We start from the raw sequence: 23,619 nt of genomic DNA on the forward strand, positions 1-23,619 counted from the left end.
ATAAAAATAATTACAAAATGCAAATAAAATAAAGACAGATCCACATCCTAGCACAATGTGACAGAGAGAAACAAATCAGAAAGTATTAAAATCACTTAGGTCCTTTCTTCATATCTTCCTAGCCTTGGTGCACAAACACCAATTTTTCATATGCTCTGCTCTTGAATTACTAAACTGAAGTGCAAAAGTGGAGGATTTTTTGCTATGTGTTTCTGTCTCTAGCTGAATTAGATATTCACTGACTTTCTTCAGGGCTTTAGACTTGTCAGGAAAGATCCATGACAGCCACAAGCCAAGTGGGGAGCTTTATCGTCAATGATGCTCTTAACTAATGTGTGATAATGCGAGCCGTGGGCTTTGGAGGGCAGATGTGATGGACTTTAGAAGAACTCCAGTTTCTACAAGTTGTGGGGGAGGTTGTAAAAATAGCAGAAAACAAGTTCTTTGTGTGCCTTGCCTGGGCAGCTGCTGGGGGCCCCCAGGTCACTGGGTAGTCCCCACCGGGGCAGACTGGTGCAGGCAGTTCCATCTGCGGATGCGGCCAGTCTGCCTGTCAGCTCCTGGGCCCTATTAATAATGTCAATGACTTGTGACATTTTAAATTTTTTATTTTTTACTTCTCCTTAGAAAGTGCCACTTTGACAAATCATAACTTTTACCTGCAAAGATTAATTTCTCGTGCCTTATGTGAATTTCTCACTGTGAAAAAAAAAAAAATCGCTTTTTTAATATTACATGTCTTCCAAATGAGAAGCTCCCAATCCTGAGGTCATGACAACTTTCGATTTCCAAATACAGGCTAAAAGATAACAATAAACCCAGCGTGAATTAATAGAGGTCAAAATGAAACCCCAAGGATTGAACCATAATTACCAAAATGAGATGTTTTTACTGACTACATTTGGCTTTTTGTTTTTCCTCCTTCATCTTCTCAGATCCCATAGCCTTTGCAGACATTGTCATTTTGGCCCAAATCATGCAGGGGAGCACAGTGCAGGATGGGAAAGATCCTCCCTGCTCTGGTTTCATTATGCACCAAGGGAAGAGAGGTCCCCAAAAGTACCATTATGTTCCCAAACAGGGTCCTATATTTCGCTATATATACTCTACAATAACTCTGCTTAATCTAAATCCACAGTGTAACTCCAGGATAAAGGTAACATAAGCACAAAGGAGGAACTGACCAAATTACACCGAAGCAATTAAAACCAACCAAGCAGTTAGTCATGGTAAAGCCGTACATGCTTCTGAGCATCATGTCAGTTTTTGGCAGCGATGTAGACATTGGTGCCTCCGAAACGTCTGCAACGGGTGCCGAGAGGTGCTAGGCACTGAGCACTGCCGGGCAGAGCCCTTGCAGAGCCCCCAGCCATGCATGAGCACCGTGCCAGCACGGCACGTGTGCTTGGTGCCAGCACGGCACGTCCTGCCCCATCCACCCTCCTTAATCACGGTTTCGTGCATTTATCCTGTGACCTGTTTAGCATAAAGTTGCCCTTTTCCAAGCTGTTTTGTTGTGTGCTGCTGGTCTTCATCCTAGAAGGTACAATGGTTCAGTGTTGGACTAAGATTTTTTTTTTCTCTCTCCTATGCACTGTGCAGGCTGTTCATTTATCTTTAGGGGGACTCTTTGCAGGACGTGTTATAGATTAACAGGGCAGTGATTATAGTCAACCTGGCATAAATAATCCCATTTCAACCCCAGAAGAGACCTGTATCAGTTCTATTAGTGTAGTATGCCTTCTCGTGTTTGTCACTGAAGTCAGGAATTTGAGCCTTGAATAAATATTACCAAAGACAGCAGAGACCAGGGTACTGTCCCCAGCACACTCTTCTCTGGCCTGGCTTCTCCAGCTGCAACCAAAGTGCACAGCTCCCCCCCCAGCATCTCTGTTTGTGTCCTGACGCCTCTCCAGAGCTGCAAACACAGCAAGGACAGTCCTCAGAGCTGAGGGACCTCTACAAGGAAACACCCTGCCTCTCCTCAGCCTCACACAGGGGTTAGGTGATGACAGAAAAGCAACGTTTGCATGAACGTCCACGTCAGCATCTGTGCACGGACCATCCCCTGCACTGCCCTGGCAGCCAGGCTGCTCCGGGCAGCTTGGTTGACAGTGCAGGTTGTGCAGCATTCACACCTCTGCTCCCCCAGCCTGGAAAGCCCCGCGTCTGCTGGGCACGGTTGCCTTTCCAGTGCTGGCCATGCAAGAAATAGTCTTGCTCGTGAGCGATAGTCCAGTATGCCTGCACGCAGACACCTTGCAAGGGCAGGGAAGGGGAAGGAAGACATGGCTGCACCCGCGCAACGTCCTGCTGCTCCCTTTCTGTGCTGCTGTTCAAAAATGTGATGTGTTTTACAAGTAATCAGTGGAAGGAATATTAAAGGATCAAATAATGATGATGCTCCTTTGCTTTCTGGGCCAGGCTGGCAGTGCTGTTCGTTTTCTCAGCAACACCATTTTGGCTTCACAGTGCAGTCCAGCCGGGTTAGGAGGTGTCTCGGGGGGCCCAACTACACCAAATGCTAAAGCACAGCTTGCTAAAGGCTCCTAGGGATCTGTATGCTGATGGAGAACCCTTGCCTGCATCCCTAACAATGTGAGCACACTGGGACCAGTGGAAATGATGAGGTTTATCATGGAATCATAGAATCACTAAGGTTGGAAAAGACCTCTAAGATCATCGAGTCCAACCGTCGACCCAACACCACCACCCACTAAACCATGTCCCTAAGTGCCGCATCTACTTGTCTTTTAAATACCTCCAGGGATGGGGACTCCACCACTTCCCTGGGCAGCCTGGTCCAAGGTTTAACCACTCTTTCAGTAAAGAAATTTTTCCTCACGTCCAATCTAAACCTCCCCTGGCCCAACTTGAGGCCGTTTCCTCTCGTCCTATCGCTTGTTACTTGGGAGAAGAGACCGACCCCCACCTCGCTACAACCTCCTTTCAGGGAGTTGTAGAGAGCGATGAGGTCTCCCCTCAGCCTCCTTTTCTCCAGGCTAAACAACCCCAGGTCCCTCAGCCGCTCCTCATCAGACTTGTTCTCCAGACCCCTCACCAGCTTCGTTGCCCTTCTCTGGACACGCTCCAGCACCTCAATGTCCTTCTTGTAGTGAGGGGCCCAGGTTTGTGCCAGCCAAGCTCATACTGGAGGGAATGTGAACACATCGTGTTTCCTACAAGTCGGGTTCTCTTTGGGACCGTGTAACCCCACTAACCTGAATAAATGACCCTCTCCGCTCTCTCCATCTTACCCGCTCACCAGTAAAACATGCTGTAATGGGGCCTGGGGGTTCGTGGGCTGCGTACCCTGCCAGACCTGCTGGTTGGTGCATTTCACAGCCATTTTCCAGTTGTCTCCTCTTTATATTTGGTGACTGTCACCTCGGAGCAAACCTGACCTATAAAGCACCATTTATTCTGCACACACCACAGCCCAGAGCATTGCAGCCCGTCCTTGCATTTGGGGCTTAACAGACCATCGTGAGCTATGAAACAAGGAGACCAACCTAAAAAACAAATGTAGTTTGGCTAATTACAGTAGCCTGAGAAGCTGCTCTCCATCTATCTTAGCTTTGTCTGGTGCCAGACAGCAGTATTAGAAGGTCTGTTTGCTGCCTCGTTATTATTATTTTTTGTCAACCATCATCTGCAGTGTCAAGGATGCCTCAAGTTTCCCACAGTAGCTCTCCATCTCCCTGGTAAAGCTTTTATTAACTATTAGTGTCCTTCATGCATTTCAGGAACATGTCTCACCTTCTAATCCACTTCTCCCAGCATTCTCGAAACATTTGTAACTGTTAGGTAAAAAATGGGTTTCCTTTGGCTCTTTAGCTTTCAGGAGACATTCGTCAGCAGGGCTGCACGGCCAGTTCATTTACTTCGCTCGGGTTTCTGCTGCCTGATCTAATTCAGAAGCAGCTTAAAGATCGCTTCTGCAGGCAGTGATGCTGCCCGCGGCTGTGTGCAAAAAATGGGGAGAAGAGCGGTGGGTCGAATTCAATCTTTTTTGTGAAGCAGACAGGACAGGTTATTTTTGCTAGATGGTGGCTTTCCCTCACTCCATAATCCTCCTGTGCTTGCTGGGTGTCAGGTTTATCGTTATTGTCAAAAAGCAATAGCCCATGCTCCAGGTCTGTGAAGCTGCTTTGCTGGCACCTTGCACGGCACGAGCTTTAGCTCTGGAGCAGCCAACGCAGATCAAAGTCCCCTCACATCCTTGCTCAGTGTGTGTCTGGATCAAGACGTAAATACGTCTTACCCGGCGCAGCCAGACGCAGGAGCTGCTGTCCCCCGAGGGTCCCAGCACGTCCCTCTGGGGTGCAGACCCCTCTGCCCTCCCCCTGATGGAGGAGCGTCTTGTAGGGCAAAGAATGAAGGCCCTTTTTTTCTGGCAAAACATGGGGTTTTGGCACACCGCCACATAGTGACCTGCCACGAAACCCCCTTGTCGTGCTCTTGTCGATTGAACGGGGGGGGGGGGGGAACAGGGCTGCCTAAAATCCGCTGCCTGCAGTGGGACACACAAGCATCACCAGCCCAGAGCACGTTTCACCTCACCCCAGTGATGGATTTATGCTGGGGAGATGAATCCATTGGAAACTCCATATCTGTGGGGTAGGCTGAAGGCGCTCGCTCCCAAACAGGTGTTCCCAGCTTTAGCCCTAATTAAATCTTGCGCGTTTGCTCCTCCGAGAGGCTCCCACAGGCCTCGCGTTGAAGATCAAGATGTTGCAGACCTATTTATGTATGCACTTTGATTGGGATCAGGCTGGGAGCCTGTTGTCGAGGCCTGGGAGCTTTAAAACTAGGCAAAAGAAATCGTTAGAGCCTGTTAATTTGTACTTCAGCCTGAGAGCATTCTCTAATTAAAAAAAAAAAACAAACCACAAATCACCACTTCTCTGTGTTTTAGTTAATCTATTTAAAGTTAATTGAATGGGCCCAGGATTAATATTCCTACTGTGTTTTCTGCAGAGGTGTTACTGCAATTTACCTATCAGGGGGCCTATTTCTCTTAGCCCAGTTTAATAACCATTATATCCCAGCTGTTAAGCGAGGACATCAGTGTAGAGGCAAAGCTGATGACCCACTCCCCTGCTTAAAACATCACTCCAGAGAGTTAAAATCTGGGTCTAGTAAAGGATGGCACCAACCTCAGCAGGTGGTGAGACCTAGTAGAGGGAACTAGGTTCGTTCCTGTACAGCCAAGACTAAACAAGAAGATTTCTTCGCAGACCAGCTGTCAGCAGTGTTTGCCGTCACCAGACCCAAACAACAGCGTCTTCATGGGTTCATTTTAGAAACGTGCTGGGTGCACCGACTCGTGCCCCAGGAATCCTGTGTTGTGTAGCCAGAAGGTTTAAGGGATGCTCTAAACCCACACTGGGTACAGGTAGGGACATGGCGAGCAAAGCTAATACCATCGCTGGGTCACCGGTGAGGGACCGTGGGAGGAAACGTGGTGAGCACTGAGTACATAGGACTCATCGGGGGTACCCATCCCGCCCCCAGCCCCTGCTCTGTAGGCGTGCCCTAGCAAGCACTCGGCTGTGAGCTGGGAGAACCCTATATTTTAGCTTGTCAAATGTTAGTTTGCTGAGTAACTCTGAGACCTGAAGTAGCATGTGACAGCGCGGATGGCCGAGCCACTGGCAGCAGCTATAATCAGATATGGAGATGTGCAGGGGGCGGGACAGCACATGGGGAAAGCAGCAAATAGTCATCCTTGCCAGGAAGACAAGTGTAAAAGCTTAGCTTTACTCTCTCTGAATGAACAACATGTAGCAATAGAGGTGAGGAAGTAATAAAGAAATAAGAAGTAGCAGCACCAGTATTTAGAAAATGGTATTTGAAGCATCCATTGGGACAAAGGGACAAGTGGGACCTTCCCAGACAGAGCAGGAGAGGGGTGCAGGGCACTCAGGCTGGCTATGAGCTCCCGGTTCTGGGCTGTGTAGCTCTGCAGGAGCTTTGCCAATGATTGTCAGTATTGTTTGTCGCCTTATTCCAGTGGTTCAGGTGTAAGTGCCCAGGGAAAGGGCTGTGTACACCCGTGCACTAGATGGCACTGAGCCAGCAGCTCAGAGCTACCATTGCAGCCTGCAAGCAGCAGGATGGAGCGAGGAACCCATCTCCATCCCCACTGTGCAGGACAAAGGTGATTTTTTTTCATTATATTTAGCATTGGACTGAGTTGTGGGGGTTTTTAAGATGAAAAGTTATTTTCCGCATGGGAAAATGCCAAGCTGTCAAAACCTAAACTGGTCCCTGGTTGTGCATCAGTTCCAGGTGGGGGGATGGGGATGGGGATGATATGGATGGGGACGGGGGGCAGGCAGGGGTGTCAGCCTGCAGTTCACCAGCGGGGAGCTGGGGAGGGCACCCCAGCGTTGCTCGTACTCACCAGGCACGTTGCCCACAGTGAGCCTTTGTGGCCTCCTCGAGGTGGACAACTTCTTGCCTCTGGTAGATGGCAGGCTCAGGACTGCCTCCAAAACATTTCTAGAAGGTTAACAAAGAGTTGGTGGGCATTTGTGCTCTCAGAGCATCCATTCTGTCTTTCATTTTTATTTATTCTTTCTCCTCCTTGTCCACACAATCAGACAGGTTTCCTACGCTGAGCACCAGCCTGGGCCACCCTGACCCTCTTGTCCTGCTCCCTGGCCCCTGAGGAGCACCCAGCATCGGTCACACTTATCCTGAGCGCTGTGGAGGGGAGTGCAGGACTTTTCTGCCCTGCGTTTCAGGCTGGCAGACACACAGGGGGGAGTTCACATGCTCTCACCCCATACACCCTTTTGCAGAGACCACCGCTCTTCGGCATGGTCTTGTTCCACCCAGACAAGCTGGTAAAGGAGGTTGTTTTGACCCATACACAGAACAGTTCATAATCTACAGGTGTCGGTGCCTCTCGCAGAGCTGCGGGCATCCTGGCAGTGCTCCTCAACAATCCCACGTGGGCTATGGGGTGGCTGGAGGGACACACAGGGGGGTACCCACGGGCCAGGTTAGTTTTGAATGCCGCATCATTTCATAGTGCAAACTTAGGCCAGATGCTTGGGGTTAAGGGTGCTGTGAATACGCACTTAAATCTGATTTTAATTTATCAATGTGTGTACGATTCCCTGCTGACAAAGCTGCCGGGAAGAATGGAGCAATCTCCCGTTAGCCAGCACAGTAACGAGCCCGTTACTATGGAAATGAGCTTGTTACCCCTTCCCGCTCCCCAGCAGGTGAGGTGCTCTGGTGCAGCATCAGGGAAGCTGGCTGTTCCCGAAGGCTGTGTAAGCAAGTGGTACCTGGATGACAGCCACCCTAAGCCCAGCGTGGGGTGGAAAAGCTGTCGCAAGCGGCTGGGAGCTGGGATAGCTGCAGGGCAAGGTGGCCTGGGGCACATCCCACTGACACAGAGACAGCTCGAGCGAGCAGACAGGCACTTGTGGTCTCACGCAGCCCCAGCCTCCATGTGGGTAAGCATGTAAGTTTATTTCTATAGGGGCGCTGGTTCCTGCTGGGCTCCTTGAGCCTGCGTGCTCCTGGCACTGGGAGTGCATATGTACAGATGGGGCCAAGCACAGCCTCGTGCTCCCCGTGAGTGATGGGAGAGCAGGATGGAGAAACACCCTGTAGGTGCACTGGCTGCTGGCACCTAGGGCAAGCAGGGCGCTCCGTCCTGGGCTGCAACCCCTGGCAGGATGGGTCCACGTCTTTCCGCAGCAGCAGAGCTCTGCAACACCATCTCCCGGGAGGAGGAGATGATCCGTTGATGGATGGAGCTCTGCTCCCTCTTACAGGCTGGTGGGGATTGTTGGAGGCAGCTGGGAGCTGCCAAGGCTGAATTTATATCTGCTGTCCCGCAAAAAGCCCCTTCTCCACCTGTGTGCTGGGGCGGTGACACAGCCCTGCACGGTGGCCTTTCGGCGGAGAGGACACCCAGGGCCTCAAGCTCGTCTTGGCAGGGTGACAGCGCGCTCTGACTACCCTGCCAGGCTGTCAGCCTGCAACAGGCAGCCCAAGGGAAAGGTGCTGTTTGCTCCACTCCCACAAGCACCCCAGTTTAGGGTGAGGACATTTGTTTGCTTCTCTTACCCCAAATGAAGTTCCCTACAGGGGAGCTGACAGCATGGAGGGACAGGTGGCTCCCTCTGGTCTTTGCTGAGGATTATCGTACTTCAGCCCACTCATAGGAGGCTTTTCCCAGCAGCAGAGGCACACAGCTAAACTGTGAGGAGGTGGGGGGTGAGTATTGCTCTGGGTGCAGGGAGAAGCACGTGCTCTCCCTTGCACTGCCCCACACCTCCATGGAAGTGCAGCAAGCTGGGACAAGGCTGCTGTCAGCAAGGCAATGCGAGACCTCCACAGATGGCTGGGCATGGTCCCCAGATAGAGAAAGTGCTTGTGCACGCATGGGAACAGCCCCAGGCCCTGCCACAGCCCACAGAGCAGCCCTGAGGGACCTCTGCGTGCTTCACCCTGGGCCATAAATGCAAGTGCACTGGCATGGAGCAAGTGGTGGAAGGACGAAAAGAAGTAGTGATGGGGAAAAGAAAAAGGGACCCCTCCATCTTCAGCTTACAGCACGTCGTCAGCCAGCCTCGACAGGGACATGTGTACAGAGCAGAGCAAAACGTATCTTCCGTGCTTTCATTGCCGGTGCTGTAGGGCTCCCACCCCTCCTTCAGCGGATGTGTGGGCCAGCAAGGGGGGGCGGGTAGAGGAAATTAGCTTTGCTGTAATGGTAGTCATGATTTGGAGGAGCACAGAAAAAAATCATTGCTGCTTTAAAACCAGTAGCATGTCATAGGCTGCAAAATGGCTTTGTCCCCCTGTCCCAGGGGGGCCATGAGAGTCACTCCAGGCCTTGGGCTGGCAAATGTTCTCCCTTTAGTGGCATGTTGTCTTTGATAGAAAAATGTATAATGAGAAACCTTCAGATTTGGAGGGGGTATATGTCTGGACATTTAGAAAATATTTCATATGTTCCCACATATTTTTTTTATACACACACACATACACTTTATACTTTACACTTTATTATATATATAATAAGACAATACTTTTTACATCTATATAAAATATAAATAAAAGCTCATCCAAGAGCTTTTACAGTGCGGGCTTGCCACAGTGCTGTGGATTGAAACAGCGCTTGCTGCCTCTTAGGCACGAGTAGTGAGTCCTTCAGCCTTCACAGCACAGCAGATCCCATCTGCAAAAGCAGCTTTGCTTGCAGGAGCTCGCTCCCTTTGTGCATGGTCTCCCTGCCCCTCCGGACTCCTGGCTTCTCCGGCATATGCCGTTTTCTTCTCGTTATAAAATATCCGTGGCTGAGCTTATCTGGGAGGTACAGTTGGTACAAAACGGCCATTCATCCAGCCCCCAGGCAGAGATGGGAGTACATTAGATTCTGCGTGGAGTGCACTGGGGATGTGCGCTTTAATATATGGCCAACGTGAAACATTGGGCCCACAGAAAAGTCCCAGATCAGTAGTTTATGAGCTCAAAGCCCGTCTGGCTCAAGGAGCAGCTACACAGTCGGCTGCGAGCACTCACAGAGCTGCCTGTGTTCAGAGCCACCCAGAAACGATGTGACTGTAGTTAGCACAGCACAAAGCCCAGCAGCCCTGCAAAGAGTCCGAGTATTTTTTGGGTCACATCGCCCGGTGCAGCAGTCGGCTGCAGGTGTGGGCAGAGCCAGTTTGCATTTGCCTTGTAGGTATTCGAGACACCCATGGTCTGAGAGCAAAACAAAGGCATTAACTCATTATTCGGAAATTATCAAGGGCTGCTCCAAACAAGAAATCTCTGAAACATGAAGCTTTAGGTTTTGCAGACCTGATTTTCGAAAGCATCAGGCGAGAGCCTGCTCTCCTGCTGCTGTCTCAGTCTCCCACCCTCGTGTGGGATAGCACATCAGTAGGCACAAGGATCACATGGAGCCCTTAACAGCCAAAGAGGACCTTTTTAGATGGCTTACATGGGAAGCCTGTGCCCAATAGGCTCAGGAAAAATAGTATCTAAGTGCTCTCCTAGCTAAAACCATCACTGCCAGAGGACCAGTCCCACCTCTTGTTGAGAAGAGCATTTTTGTTGATGCAGCCTCAATAGATCTTGCAGGTCACCAGACCGACCCCGCTCACAGTGCTGCAGGGTCCCAGCCTGGCATCACCTCATCTGCACGGCAGCGAGGCCAGCTTAGGATTCAAGAGAGGAGCCTCCCACTCTTTGTTTAAAAGCAGAGCTGATATTAAAGGAAATTATCATAAGTAATATTTCAGCATTTAGCTCTTCAAAGAAGCAAACTTTTCTCATAGGGTTGTTTCCCTGCATACAGCATGCCAGGTAGGACACAGAGGTATCTGCAAAAGGTGCCAGTAGTGAAACCCGTGCTCTGTAGCCACGGCAGCTCTCAGTCAGCTGCAAACTTTGGAAATTGGGGGTAGGGAGACTGAAGGAACTGGTAGGGACTCTGCTTTCATTCCCAGCAGGAAATTTAAAGCAAGGAGGAGTCAGGAAGCTACAGGCTGGATTGGATTAGGTCCACTTTCCCTTCCAGATGTCTCTTAGGACAACATCCTCCCAACTCCAGGAGATGTCTCTGCTGGGGACAGTTACTGAGGTCCATCAGAAACTGCAGTGAACAATTCCTGGTGCTCTCCATACAAGCCAAACATACCTGTACAAGTACAGGTTTTCATTCAGGGCACCCACTGCATCACTTGGGGCGTCTGAGCATCAGCATTAGGCACAGTTTGTTTCTATATCACTGCTTACAGTGTGTTCCAAGAGCACCGGTTCAGAAGCAGCATCATTGATTTCTTCTAATTATAAATCCTATAGGAAGCTTTCAGCTTGCAACAGTCACAGTTTTCCTCTCAGTGGAGCCAATAAAAGTTAAGAGTTGCTCCCTGGTTACTGTCATTACAACAATAAAAAGCCAGAGTAATTGAAAAGTGAATCAGGGAAACTGCCAGATGGGAGAGCAATGATAATAATAGAAGAAATTACCTGGGAGCCCAAGTCCAATGCAAGTCTTGTCTCTGGCTGCGCTGAGCTTGAGCCCAGTCTGGACAAACTCCTGTGCTGATACGTACCTAACGGAGGACATGCCTCCTGCATGCAAGTACCAGAGCGGAGAGCAAAGCAGGAGCAAGGACCGTATGCTTGCCAACAGGCCAAACACAGTACATGAGCCAACAGGGGTGATTTTGAACCTCATCTGAGATGGTTCCTCTTGCTAAAAGGCAAGATGACAACAGAACAATAAAAAATAATTTCTCCCTATATTAGCATAAAGCCTAAAAGCAAGAGGTGGGGATGCAGCAACAGATGCATATTTGTCAAGAGAACAATTATTTCCCACTAGACAGATTAACTGGTACAGGAAGACCCAAAAACCCACAAGTCGTTACTGTTTCCATGTTGTTAGGATTAGAAGATAACCATGGTTGTGTTTGTAATCCAGGTGGCTTGAAGCAAAGCAACAGGTAGCGTCACAGTAGACTCTGCAAAAGCTTGTTAGTCACAATGCTGGTATAAAAGGAGACCAGCAAAGACTCCTAAGAGTGAGAGGAAAGGAGCAGCATATGTATGTCAACACAGGCAATGGTGTGTCCCGAGGTGAGTTTTCACACCTGTAATTCTGGAGGCAGACATGAAGGGGCAGGGGGATGATCCGGAGATGTTGTTCTTCCAACACAGTCATCTTGGGACATAGTGAGGCAGATCCTGAAGCATTCGATCGTCTTTTACTCTCCACAAGGACAGGATGCATGCAGCATACCGGAGGTCCCTCATCCTCAACTATCCTGCCCACGTAAACTCTGTGAACACTTCCAGTAAGTAGGTCTTAAGGAGGCTCACACATCCCTGCAGATATCCTCAAAAAAGGACACAAGTAAAGAGCAGATCACAGAGACACTGCTCTGGGCTGTGAAGCACTCACAGGGGTGAGCATCCATCTGGTGATGGGTAAACACAGGTTTTGGAGAGCTTCTAGAAAGATTGTTCCCCGAAGGGGGAAAAAATAAACCCATAAATTACAGCAAAAAAGTTTGTATTGGCCTCAGAAAACTGTCCCTGAGCCCAGAACAGGAAGAAAACACCGACACAGGTTGAACATCACACCCTGATGAGATGGGATGGGGTAACCACGTGCAGACAGACTGCTCCTGTTGATATGAAGTGGCCTTTCAGATGAAATTATGGGTTTGGCATATGGGTGGACTCAGGAAGATGCTGGGGCTCAAGTTCAGGTTTGAGTTCCCCCAAGACAAAGACCCCAGAGGAATGCCGGATTGGGTGGCAGGTGAGAAATCATTGGTTTTACCTCCATGGCGCTGGTGTGCAATCAGCGCTGCAGGAAGCCGAGCGGGAGGGCCGCAAAACCTGGGCAGCCTCAAGGCACTCTGCAAGCCTCCACTAACAACACCTCCCGACACCGCTGTAAGGCAACCATATAAATTAACCCCCGTTTCCACATCTTGAGTTGCCAAGAGAAACGCTTTTCGCAATCATGCTGGTTGTGAAGTACACAGCTGCTCGATTTTCCTTGCTCTTTTAACATTAAAGAAAGCAGACTACGGGTGGTGAGATTTCCTCATGCACAACAAAGCAGGCTGGAAATTTGTGACTAAATACCGGGGGGATTTGCAATCCAGCTTTGAACTGTGCAACAAGGAGCCACTGGTGACAATTGTGCGCTCGCTATTTTTAGCTGGGTGGTATGAACGCTGAATCCCTGAGGAACAAGGACAGCAGCAAAACCACCAAACCCGCCAGGCTTGCTTTTCAGAGAACTCATCTGGGGCAACACCAGGAACTTTGGCTTTTGCGCCTGCTGTCCACTTTTCTGCAGATTTTCTGCACCAGGTTTTTGATTGTTGCAGGAAATAAACAAATAAACAGAATTGTAGAAATCAGTGCTTCTAAGGATGGATGGATAAATATATATGAATGTGTGCAAATCTGCCTATACACACACAGATATGCATAAATATTTCAGGGTCCAGATTTAATCAAAGTGCATTTATTTTTCTTAGTTAACCACTTTGAGGATTACTGATTTTGCATCCGTGCGATGAGGTGTGCAGCAGTGGTCAGGGAAGACAACCTTAGATAATGCACCGAACAGCTCAGAACTGATAAGGTTTGCCCTGTCCTTATCAGGCTGGGGGGAAAGGAGCAGGAATTTCTTGCTGCACCGTTTCAGAAATGCCAGCTATGCAATCTCATCACACGCTATCGCCACACTCTCAGTTGCAGAAGCGGGCACAAGTTTGCATCGCCTTTCCTCCACTGCAGCGTTAAGCCAGGGGTGTTTGGCGTTTCTGAGGTTTCTCGAAGGTGGGCAGTTTAGAAGAGGGTGTACAAGTCCTGGTGCTCACTGTTTGCTGTAGGCAAGCCTGTGTTTTGGGCTATAAGGCCTGAGAGTTCAAGGTGCTGTTCAGAGGATGATTATCTGCAGCACAGGGGGTGACTCAGAGCGTTTCCATCCTTCTTTACTGACTGCACCGATGGCTCAGAGAGCCTCGTCTCCTCACCTGGCACTGCAAGTCAGCCAGTGCGAATGTCCTCTCTTCTGTACCATTAGCAGATATTAATACCACAAACCTTACACATGTGCAAAGTTCCTCTGCTGCAAAATGTTTATTTCTACATATTCTGCAGGAATCATCTGTTTTTAATATCTGGTGTAAGAGCAACATTTACCTACTGGATCTACAGCAGAAGTCAGCTGAGGGAAACGTTTTCTGCTTGTGCTCACCATGCAAGCACAACTGGAGAGTTAGAAGGAAAAAAAGGGGCAGAGACAAGGTTGTGGCTCATGGCAAGGTGTAATAGCTACCAGGGGAATCTCTCAGGGTTTTATCTCTGTTGGGATGGCCAGGACTGATAGCGGGTTGCTGCATCTCCAGCCTGGAAGACCATATCTGGCATAGGGCTGTGTTTCTCTACTGCTCTATCGGCAGTAAGTAAGCTGGCAAGAGCTCTAGCAACATCCATTTGCAACATTCACACTGTTAGTGTTAAATGAATCCAAAAGAGCAAAATTTGCAAAGTTATATTGAGGTGTTGAAATGAGGTTGAAAAAAACCACGAGTAGGGAACTGTGACATGCCCACATGCCTCTCTTCCTCCGAGTACCATGCCTGTTACCGGTGGCTGAGTCTAACTCGGTCCTCTTCCCACAGTTCGACATGCAGAGGATAACACTGGAAGAGCTGAAACACATCCTCTACCACGCCTTCCGGGACCACTTAACGATGAAGGACATCGAGAACATCATTATCAATGAAGAGGAGAGTTTAAATGAAAACTCTGGCAACTGCCAAACAGAGTTTGAAGGTGAGAGAGAAAGTTTCTGTGTTTCTGTACAATTATTCTCTTTCTGCTTCATCTGTAAAACTCACTCTGATCCGTGACATGCAATGGGCAAGGATGCATGGAGTTAGCATGGAGGTATTTTAGAGTAAGTAGCAATGACAGACTTAGAGAGCTCAAGAGCTGCCGTTAGCCTTCTTCCACGTGGTCTGAGTAAAGCTGCTCCTGTTTCAGGCAGGAGGATGAACTAGTGGGTGCTTTGCCTTATGGCCCTCCTTTCTCTGATGGGATTCAGGCAGAGGGATGTGCAGCCCATGCTGAGGTGGGTGTCTCAGACAGACTGAATTTCCCTATAGAAATATGCATACCTCTCTCAGCCTGTCATGGAAAGACTTTATTGGCACTGGGTCCTGCCCTAGCAAGCTGTGTTAGGCTCCACCAGTTTTCTGTTGTCTTTCCATAAACAGAAAAGATCTTCTGCTCTGGGCTCCCAGGGAACAGCTGGGGAGAGTTCTCTCTCTGCTTTGTAACACCAGCAACGAGCAGAGACGGTGCATCTGCACCCTACTGCCCCGCGCACCTCTTGTTCAGGGCTGTCGGGACCCCTGGTGTGGAGCTGCAATATGCTACACAGGTACACCCCGGGACAGCTCATCTCAACACATGTGAGAGCGTCTGCAAGATCAAGGTCTAAGCAATCCTCAGAGGTAGCTAGAGAAAGGGAAACATTTGCTTCGGCAGCTGTTGCTTAACACAGCGTCCTCTCAGCAGTGCCACAAGACCACTAGGTGATCAGCAACCGGGATCAGTCACAGCCTCAACTTTTACAGTGAATTTTGCACTTTGAATGGAGCTAACACTGGCAAGAACATTCCCCGTTTTAAGGGAGAAGGATTTTCTTGGCCAGAGGAACTTGTGCTGCTCCAAAGCATTGCTGGTTGGAACAACTACACAGATACAAATCATCTCAAGTGCAGAAAAGTCCAGGGAGATACCTACAGAGAACCTCAGGGTTTGTGCACGTCACCCTGGGACAGCTACTGTGCTTTCCCACCCACAGCAATGCCGCTTTATATAGGCCATTTTGGGGGAAATTCTGATACTCTGAGGGGTCAAATAGCCTCTGAAAGGGCACCAGGCAGAGACACTGAAGCGTCTTTAAAACAAAGCAAAGGATAAACATACTAGTGCAATTCTTAGCCTGGCTAATTAATGGGGTTCAGCAGCCATATCCAGCACACTCACCCTCTGCTAAACACTGCAGAAAAGATGTAGAAGAGCACAGCTGAATTTTAAAAACCCTGCAGGAGGGAGGCAAGCAGCAACACTCTTCGAATCAAGCCAAGCAACATTTTTTTTGTTCCTTCTGGGGAGCAGCAGGGAGGAAGAGATGCTTACTTACATGAATGGAGTTGTTAGTCCCCACTGACCTGCTGATTCAGTGGAGACATGTGCCAGCTGTCACCGCGGCGAGAGGCATGCAGGCTTCTTTCAGCTTCCGTACTTGGGTGAACTATCCCAGTTGCAAAAAAAAAAAAAAAAAAAGGGTCCGAAAACCTAAATGCTTAGCATCTCATTTTGGAAGCCCCAGCTTCCAAAAGTACAGCAAGAACAGCTTTTCTCGTGGGATGTTGGCATTGCTGGTGCTAGGCAGAACCTAGAAGCAAAACAGACCCTTTTTTAGATGTTGTTAGAAATACACACACACACGCACAAATCCACCAGAGAATAAAGATCAGCTGAACACTGTCAACAAAGATGCAAAGTTTTGTTTCAGGTCCCAGAGGAGGGGACGGTTCTGGTCCATGGCAGCTCTGACATGAGCATTTCTCCCAGGGAAGGCAGGCTGAGAGCAGGTTGCGTCCCTGCAGCTCTCTGGGCTGGACATGACATTCCCTGAATGACCTACTTGTGCCCCGGTGTTCCCATTTCCCAAACGCTAAGGTCTTTACAGGGCTCAAAAGCAGGAATTATAGGGCGTCATGGCATGGACCTCAGTGGCACTAAAGGAGAGCTGTCGTGAAGTTTGGACAGCATCTCAGCCTAGCTTTAAATGGTCAGTCGCCCTTTACTCACTTCTTAATTAGTGGAGTGAAGGAGATGCTTCTTGGGTATAATTCCTCAAGCTTATTTTAGGTGCTACCTTGGGATCGGATGAATTGCAACTTAAAAAGCATCTATTTCTTTCAACTGTAAAGGTAGCCTAAAGGGACTAGCTTAGAGGCTCACATCTATATTTAATGTACATTTCGTCCGCCCCATAGAAGTGCCTTTAATTATGGGTAGGAATGAAGCCAAGATGAGCCCTGACGGTTTTCACTGAGATTTGGGAATGGCTCCTAAGGGAAGAGACATAGCAGATACTTTCAGTAGTACCCTGCTGAAATGGGGGATCTCCACTCACTGTCACCTCACCATCGAAGGGAAGCCCTGAAACCCTTCTCCATCATGTGGACAGAGACATCTCCCCTTCTCCACACCTGGGGTTAGCTGGCTCAGCCCAGCCAGGTGCTAAACAGCACCGTACAGGACCCATCGCCATCCGTACAAATACATACAAATTTCTGTCATTCTCACAATTTTTCCATCTTGGCTTCTTGTCATAATAAAGTCTTCACAACTATGTAATATTCTTCCTATATCAACATGGACAATATACCTTATCTCTCTCTCCCACACTCATATATGCACACACAACTACACACACGCTTTAAACCAAATACAATATTCATATTATGGTCAGGGACAAGTCCAGGATTTTGTTCAGTTCACTCTGAACATGAGAGTCATTTGCAAGACGTCAGATCTAAGCTTATATTACAACTTTTCCTCCTACGCATTTCTAGGGGTTTTCATTTGCCTTATTCTTGATGAAGAGCAAAGCAATGAAAATGCCCAACTCCTCAGTACAAGCAGCCCACACCAGCTCTGCCGATAAAGAATACAACCAGAAGGGAGGCACCGTTATGTCTTCAGCCTTTCTTTCAATTTTTATTAATGCTTAGGGCAGGAGAATGAAGCTGAGAGCCAAGAATAGTGTGTGTTTTTATGAGGAGAGACACAGGAAAATGACAACTGTTTGCAGTGACATTGTACTAACAAAAATTTGTAGCACAAAAAATCATTTGTCTGGCAGTTCCTTTTATCTAAACGCTCATGACATAAAGCTCGTGGCAAGCAAGAGTGCCAGCTGGTTACGGTGACCCGTGCTGTCTGCCACGGATATTTCATCCTCAGCCCTGATACTCAAATTAACTGGCTGTACAAGAGCTGCCGCAGCTCCCCTCCCTGCTCCCCCCAGACAAGCACTCGGAGCATCCACTCCTCAGCTAAGGGCTTGGGAGTGAAAAACGGACCTCTTAAATTGCAAATAACTCCATCCAGCCAGAGAAAGCAAATATCACTCACCTTTGGCAGGGTTATGACAGAAGCCACTATAAATACACTGTAGCTATTCATGTTAGCAAGCCTTTTTCTGCGGGTGAGAAGGCTCTCAGCACTTACCCAACCACCTCAAACCCACCGTGGGCATCGTGACCAGCCTGGCAGCCACAGCCAGCGGACCGGTGCACACTGAAACAGGCTGGACCCGTTAACCCCGTGTCCTGGTGGAGAAGTTATAGTGACGGTAGCTCTGTCTCTGCCACCTAGTGACACCATGGTGAGTCCTCCTCGCCAGCACATTCTCTGCATGTTGAGAAGATGAAGGATGACCCGGTCTCGATTTGCCTTTGCTTCTTGAGATCTCGTTTACACTGGATAGCCTGGGAGTTGCTCTTCTCCCTAAGAAGAGGCTGGGGCATCTCCAGAGGAGCTTCAGGCTCTGACCATGTTCAAGGAACCAGCTCAAGTCCAAACTCCTGCATGTCCTGTGGGTATTAAAAATTCCTGCTGGCAACCAAATGCAAAACAGATTGAGCATCCAGTCCCGCCACAATGCCAGCGATGGAAACCAGCAGAAAAAAGCATAGATGCCATGCTCAAAGGATCTATAAATTTGGAGAAAGGAGAGAATTGAGGGCAAAAGCTCACCAGCTAGCAGGGAGGGCAAATGGGTCTTCATATTTAAGAGGGCAATTCACAGGGCAGCACGTAGTCTTGTTTACAGTGAAGAAAGTCAGTAATTTCAGCTTCTTTGTCTCCCTGTGGATTGCAAGGGGGCAAAGGAATTGTAATACTCATCTTCTTGCTGGAGTAACTCCTGCTGAGCCCCAACCGACAGCAAGAGGCTCTCTCTGGGTCTGCAACACCTCTACATTTCAGCACAGACCTTTCCCCTTTCTTCTGAAGTTATTTGGTAGGTTATTTGGTGCACCTTCATTCCATAAAGAACAATAACAATGACTTACCTGGATCCTGCTGCTCTAAAACTCTGTTTTCACTTGATAGTATAACAGAAGACTAAAGAAATTGTTCAGTTCAGGAACACTTCTGCAAGAAACACTGAACATGCTTTACTCTCTTCCTTTGAATAGGAGAGTTGCCATCACAAAAAGCCCTGGCCAGTCTTTGACTGCTGCTCCTGGTCACCGTAATCAGCATCAGAGCCCCGCACTGAACAGCAATGCTGACTGTGATGGCTTATGTCACTGTTTTGTCTACTGGCTGGGAGTGTTTTCAAAGTACAGAAATAATAGAAAAATAAATAAATAACTAAAGCTGTGATTTAACAAGCTTTTCAAAGTGCCGAGGCATCATGCACAAAACCAAGGAACCACAGTATTGATTCTGTGTGCATTATAAAAGTGAGCAAAGGAATCAAGGAATAGAGCAGTGCAAGCAGAAAGCAAGTAATTTAGGAGAGCTGCCATAAGGGGGATTTCATTATCTGCACAGAATATAGCGAGTCCCTTGGAGCGCTGGTAGTCCAGCGTTTCCCTGCCCTGGGCAGTCTGACTCAAAGTGCTGCCTAACGAGGGCTTCTTGTGCCTCCGGCGCTGAGCTGATGCTGGGGGACGGTGTGGGAGCTGGGATTAGGACACAGGCACTGCTAAATCCTGGCCAGAGGAGGTGGGGGGGGGAATGAAACAAGTGTTCAAAATGCAGCATCCGATGCTCCCCGCTCTCTGTGCGATGAGGTTCAAGCCTGGATCAGAACAAGGGCTTTTTCCATATATTCTAAAAATATTCTCCTGGACTTTTCCAAACATAGGCACTTGGAGCCTTTTCCTGGTCGCATTTTAGGCTTATTGTAATTCTGAGCTTGTTGTCAACCATCTGAAAGTCTCCCATCACCACAAATCCACCCATGAGAAAAAGGCGATGGGTACATCCCTTCTCAGGCCAGAAGAAGACCATGTGTTACTGCCCATAGCGGCAGGGCAGAACTATCCATCCCATGCGTGAGGATCTTCTGGCTTTCTGTGATTATCTCGGGGGACCTTCAAGGCCTTTTCAAACAGATTAATCTTCATAGTACCCCAATACCACATATTGTTCTGATATTCATAGGTAGGGAGGCTAAGACAGAGACACAAACGGGCTTTAGCATGAATCCTAGTCACAGCATGAATCCTTGTTGATGAACTTAAAAAAAATTAAAATTAAATAAGTCAAACGCTAAAAATCCCAAGTCTGTCTGCATTTTAACTGCCGCAAATTCCTCTCACCTCTTTTGACAATTATTCTGCAAGCATTCATTTGAAAAGGTTCTTAATAAGTCTGATTTTGCTTAGGCACAGAAAAACCTAAAGACAGTTTGGAGAAATGACTAACGTACCGTGCATACTCATGGGACCTATCACAGTGGTTTTTTAAGTGTTGTCGGGGAGCACTTCTTGAATCTCTGCTCATTCCCAGTTGACCTGGGTGAGTCTAAGGGATTCACAGAAGACCAATATTTCCGATTAAAGAACTTCAGAGAGAACTTCATAAAGAGCTTAAAAGAAATACACAGACAAACCAAAACACACCTACAAGTATTTGAAGGGTTTAAAAGCCAAGATGAGAGAGAAAGGACTTCCTGCACTATGAGAGGGTGGTCTATTAGGAAAGTTGGTTTGGAAGCAGCGAAAGGTAAGGTGGATTATTTGGAAATGTCCCAGCAGGGAGAGGTAAGACTTGGCCGGCGCAGGGGATCTCTGAGGTGGGGACTAGAAGGTTATGCCAAGGTAATAATCAGAGGCAAAGGAGGATTTCTGAGCTCAGATGATCCTGGTGAAAAGCAGAAACATAACTTTGGCTGAGCATCTCATCTTTCCCATGTCTTCCCTGCAGTGCACGCCCAGAAGCAGAACAGACAGACCTGCGTACGGAAGAGCCTTATCTGCGCGTTTGCCATGGCCTTTATTATAAGCGTGATGTTGATTGCGGCCAACCAGATCCTGCGGAGCGGCATGGAGTAGCCTCTCACCATGACACTGTGAACCAAACTGACCATGCATGCGCATGCCACCGGGTGAGCTTCCCCCGAACCGACTCTCACACGGCAAAGAGACAGAGGCAGGCAGATAAAGCACCATTCGACAAGGAGCCTGAGGCCAGCAGCGTAACGTGTCTTGTGAATCAACTACATCCTTTTGGCAGGGACATAAAAGGGCTGTCTTAATGCTTTAAAGGTTTTGTTTCCTAATGCAATAAAAAAAAATATACAGGAGTCCCGACTTATTGCTTCAAAACAGCAATGGTAACTTGGAAGAAACTTTCATCCAGCAGCCTGTTTTGCAGTTTTAAGGAGGCACAGCCTCATGACTTACTGCAGCGGGGCTGCCTTTTAACCTAGGGGCCGACTGACTATTCCGCGTAGCTCTCCGCTGGGCCCACATTCCCAGGAAGTTGATCGTAGCATTGCCACAAGCAAGTTCTGTTCGTTTTATTTCATGTACTCCAGCTTCACGTTGTTTTTCCCTTATGACCATGCCTTTGAGTTTACGGCATTAGAGGGGAGCTAGAGCGTCCTTGTACAGTATTTTCACAGTAAAAAAGAGGAGAATTTGCCAGCATCATACAAAATTTCTATTTTTGCTTTGTAAATGCCACCTTTGACACAAGACTGTGGGGTAGCATGAGTCCATTTGCATTTTTTTCCGACCGTGAATCAGGACTTGAGAAGCACCACTCATTTTCACACATGGGCATTTCTGAGATTTGTGCACAGTCTTCCAAGCGACTCTGCAACCACCAGCGCCAGTTAAAACACCCTCTATTTGGTCCTGTCTGCATATTCAACAACATTTGCTTTCCAGCAGTTTTGCCTTTCTTCTATATTGGTCTTCAATAACCTTATCTGAGATGAAAATCATGAGGAAAGCTCTTTCTGAGCTCTCCTTGCCTGCGCAATTTTTATTTATTTCATTTCATATGACCTGCTTGTAATCTGCAGTGAAACCTCCGTGTCAGACACCTTCTCGTGGGAGAGGTTGTATTTTCGCCTACACGGTAGTGTGTGCTTTTGACCAGCCAGCTGCTCCAGTCCCTCCCAGGAGCCGTCCCACCACCGATACCACCACCACCACCATCCCATAGGCAGACTCCAAAGAGGGTAAGCGGAAAAGCAGACTGCAGCAAGAGAAGAAGGAATCAAACTAGAGCCTACCGCCATATGTTACGTAGTGTGTCAGACTTTCAGATCCTGCAAGTGTTAGTTATTTTTCCTGGAAGAGATTTTAGTGAGCAGCAAGGAGAAGATGGAGTGATGCAGACTAGAGACACAACACGTCCCGCGGAAAACGCAAGGACTGGGCGAGACTGGAGCCGGGATTACATCAGAAGGCATTTTTCCTTTTAAACTTGACGCAAATCCTTGCATTTACCTTTGGATGCACTGTGCACCTGTGTGTCACCCCAGGAGAGATCTGGTTTCCTTGCCCTCATGGGAGAGGTTTCCCAGCCAGTGCTCATGGAGCTGGCGTGGGGAGCAGTCCCAGGGAGGTCCATGGAGGCACCCGGCCGTTGGAGTTGCGGTGGCTTCATGGTGCTGGCTGGGCGAGCTCCAGAAACACCAAGGAACAGTGAGATCTTGCTCCTGTAAATGTAGATGACTGTTTCCTGTGTCACGAGAGGGGGCAGGATGGCTCCCCAAGGGACTGCAAACCACGAGCTTCCCTCATCCTACACAGCAACCATCGGCTTAAGCCTGGATCCGTCCCAAAGACTCGTTTCAGGTCTTTCTTTGATTACAAGTTCAATCGATAACATTGAACCTCTATTTTTTAGTAGCCTAATTTAAAAATCTGCTTCTCATTGTTCTGTCTCTCATCACCCCTTTAAACTCATGTCACCACTTTGGATTTTGCCTTTAGGTGTGTGTCTCAGTTGCCCACCTCCACATCGTTGCCATTTTCCTGGAGACCCCGCTCCATCACCGAAGATGACAGCCGTCTTTTCCAGAGAAGCTGAGTTGTTTTTTTCTGCCTTTCACAAACACACACTCCTGTATTTCTGTTCTGCTGTGACTAATAGAGGTCAACTGCAAAATATTCCACAAAAAATTGTTATATCTCCCAGAAGATGGAGAGATTTATGTTTGCTATAGGGCAGCAGCAGACTTCAAACCAAGAGCAGAAAAATCTGAGGCAAGCTCTGAGTGCGGGATTCGCACCGCTGGGGAGCCAAGGCACGCTCCCAGCACTCGCTGCACTGGACATTGCAGATAATGAGCTTTGAGATCATTTTAAGGAAACTGTCATCCACATATTTGGGTCTCAGGAGCATGTGAAAAGGTGGCAGCAGTGGAAAAAAAGTCTAAATGTTACTTGCCACTGAGTAATACTTATTTTTTCCCCTGGGACTGTGCTGGAGTGAACACGGGCAGCAGGAGCAGATGGAGGTGGAGTGGAGAGGTGGGCACTAAACCACCATCCCCGCTCAGTGACGGCAGAAACATGGGGAAGAGCGGTGCCTCTTCACTGAGCACAGAAACACAAGCTAAAACACATAGACCAGGCATTTCTCCACGTTATTCTCACTTGTCTGACAGCTAATACCAGGCAGACTCCAATTATAACAGCTACCTTACGGGCGAGATGATCTTTTGCATTCCTTTAAGCTTTCTGGAAGGCTCCATAATTTCTACATGCATGCTCCATAAAAACCTTTGTAAATACAGTCATTTGTCAGTATAATTCTTCACCTTGAAGCTCCATTTGTAAAACCAAACCTATAATTAATATATTGGTAAAAGCCATAGCCTGGTGTCAGTAGAGTTCATTGCAAAACTCCCCACTGATTCTACTGGGTACAGGATGGGGCGGGGGGGAGGGACTGGGTTTGCTTTTTCGGTAGGGAACCCAATTTATCCATTATGAATCAGTGTCATGTCTTGCCAGAGGTCTCCTTTTCCTTCCTAGAGCAGCC

General features: G+C 48.3%; 1 protein-coding gene across 4 annotated transcripts in view; it reads left to right on the top strand.

Moving 5' to 3' along the window:
* CALN1 (calneuron 1) overlaps positions 1-23,449 on the top strand; it is a 130,252-nt gene extending 106,803 nt beyond the window's left edge. For all 4 annotated transcript variants that reach the window (XM_076354735.1, XM_076354734.1, XM_076354732.1 and 1 more), the window contains exons 5-6: positions 14,196-14,349; positions 20,542-23,449. In XM_076354735.1, coding sequence (XP_076210850.1) covers positions 14,196-14,349; positions 20,542-20,669 — 282 coding nt within the window. In that variant the 3' untranslated portion in view covers positions 20,670-23,449. The remainder of the gene's footprint in view (positions 1-14,195; positions 14,350-20,541) is intronic.
* Positions 23,450-23,619: the final 170 nt, after the last annotated feature.

This window comes from Aptenodytes patagonicus, chromosome 17, assembly GCF_965638725.1.
Source record: "Aptenodytes patagonicus chromosome 17, bAptPat1.pri.cur, whole genome shotgun sequence".
Taxonomy (NCBI): Eukaryota; Metazoa; Chordata; class Aves; order Sphenisciformes; family Spheniscidae; genus Aptenodytes; species Aptenodytes patagonicus.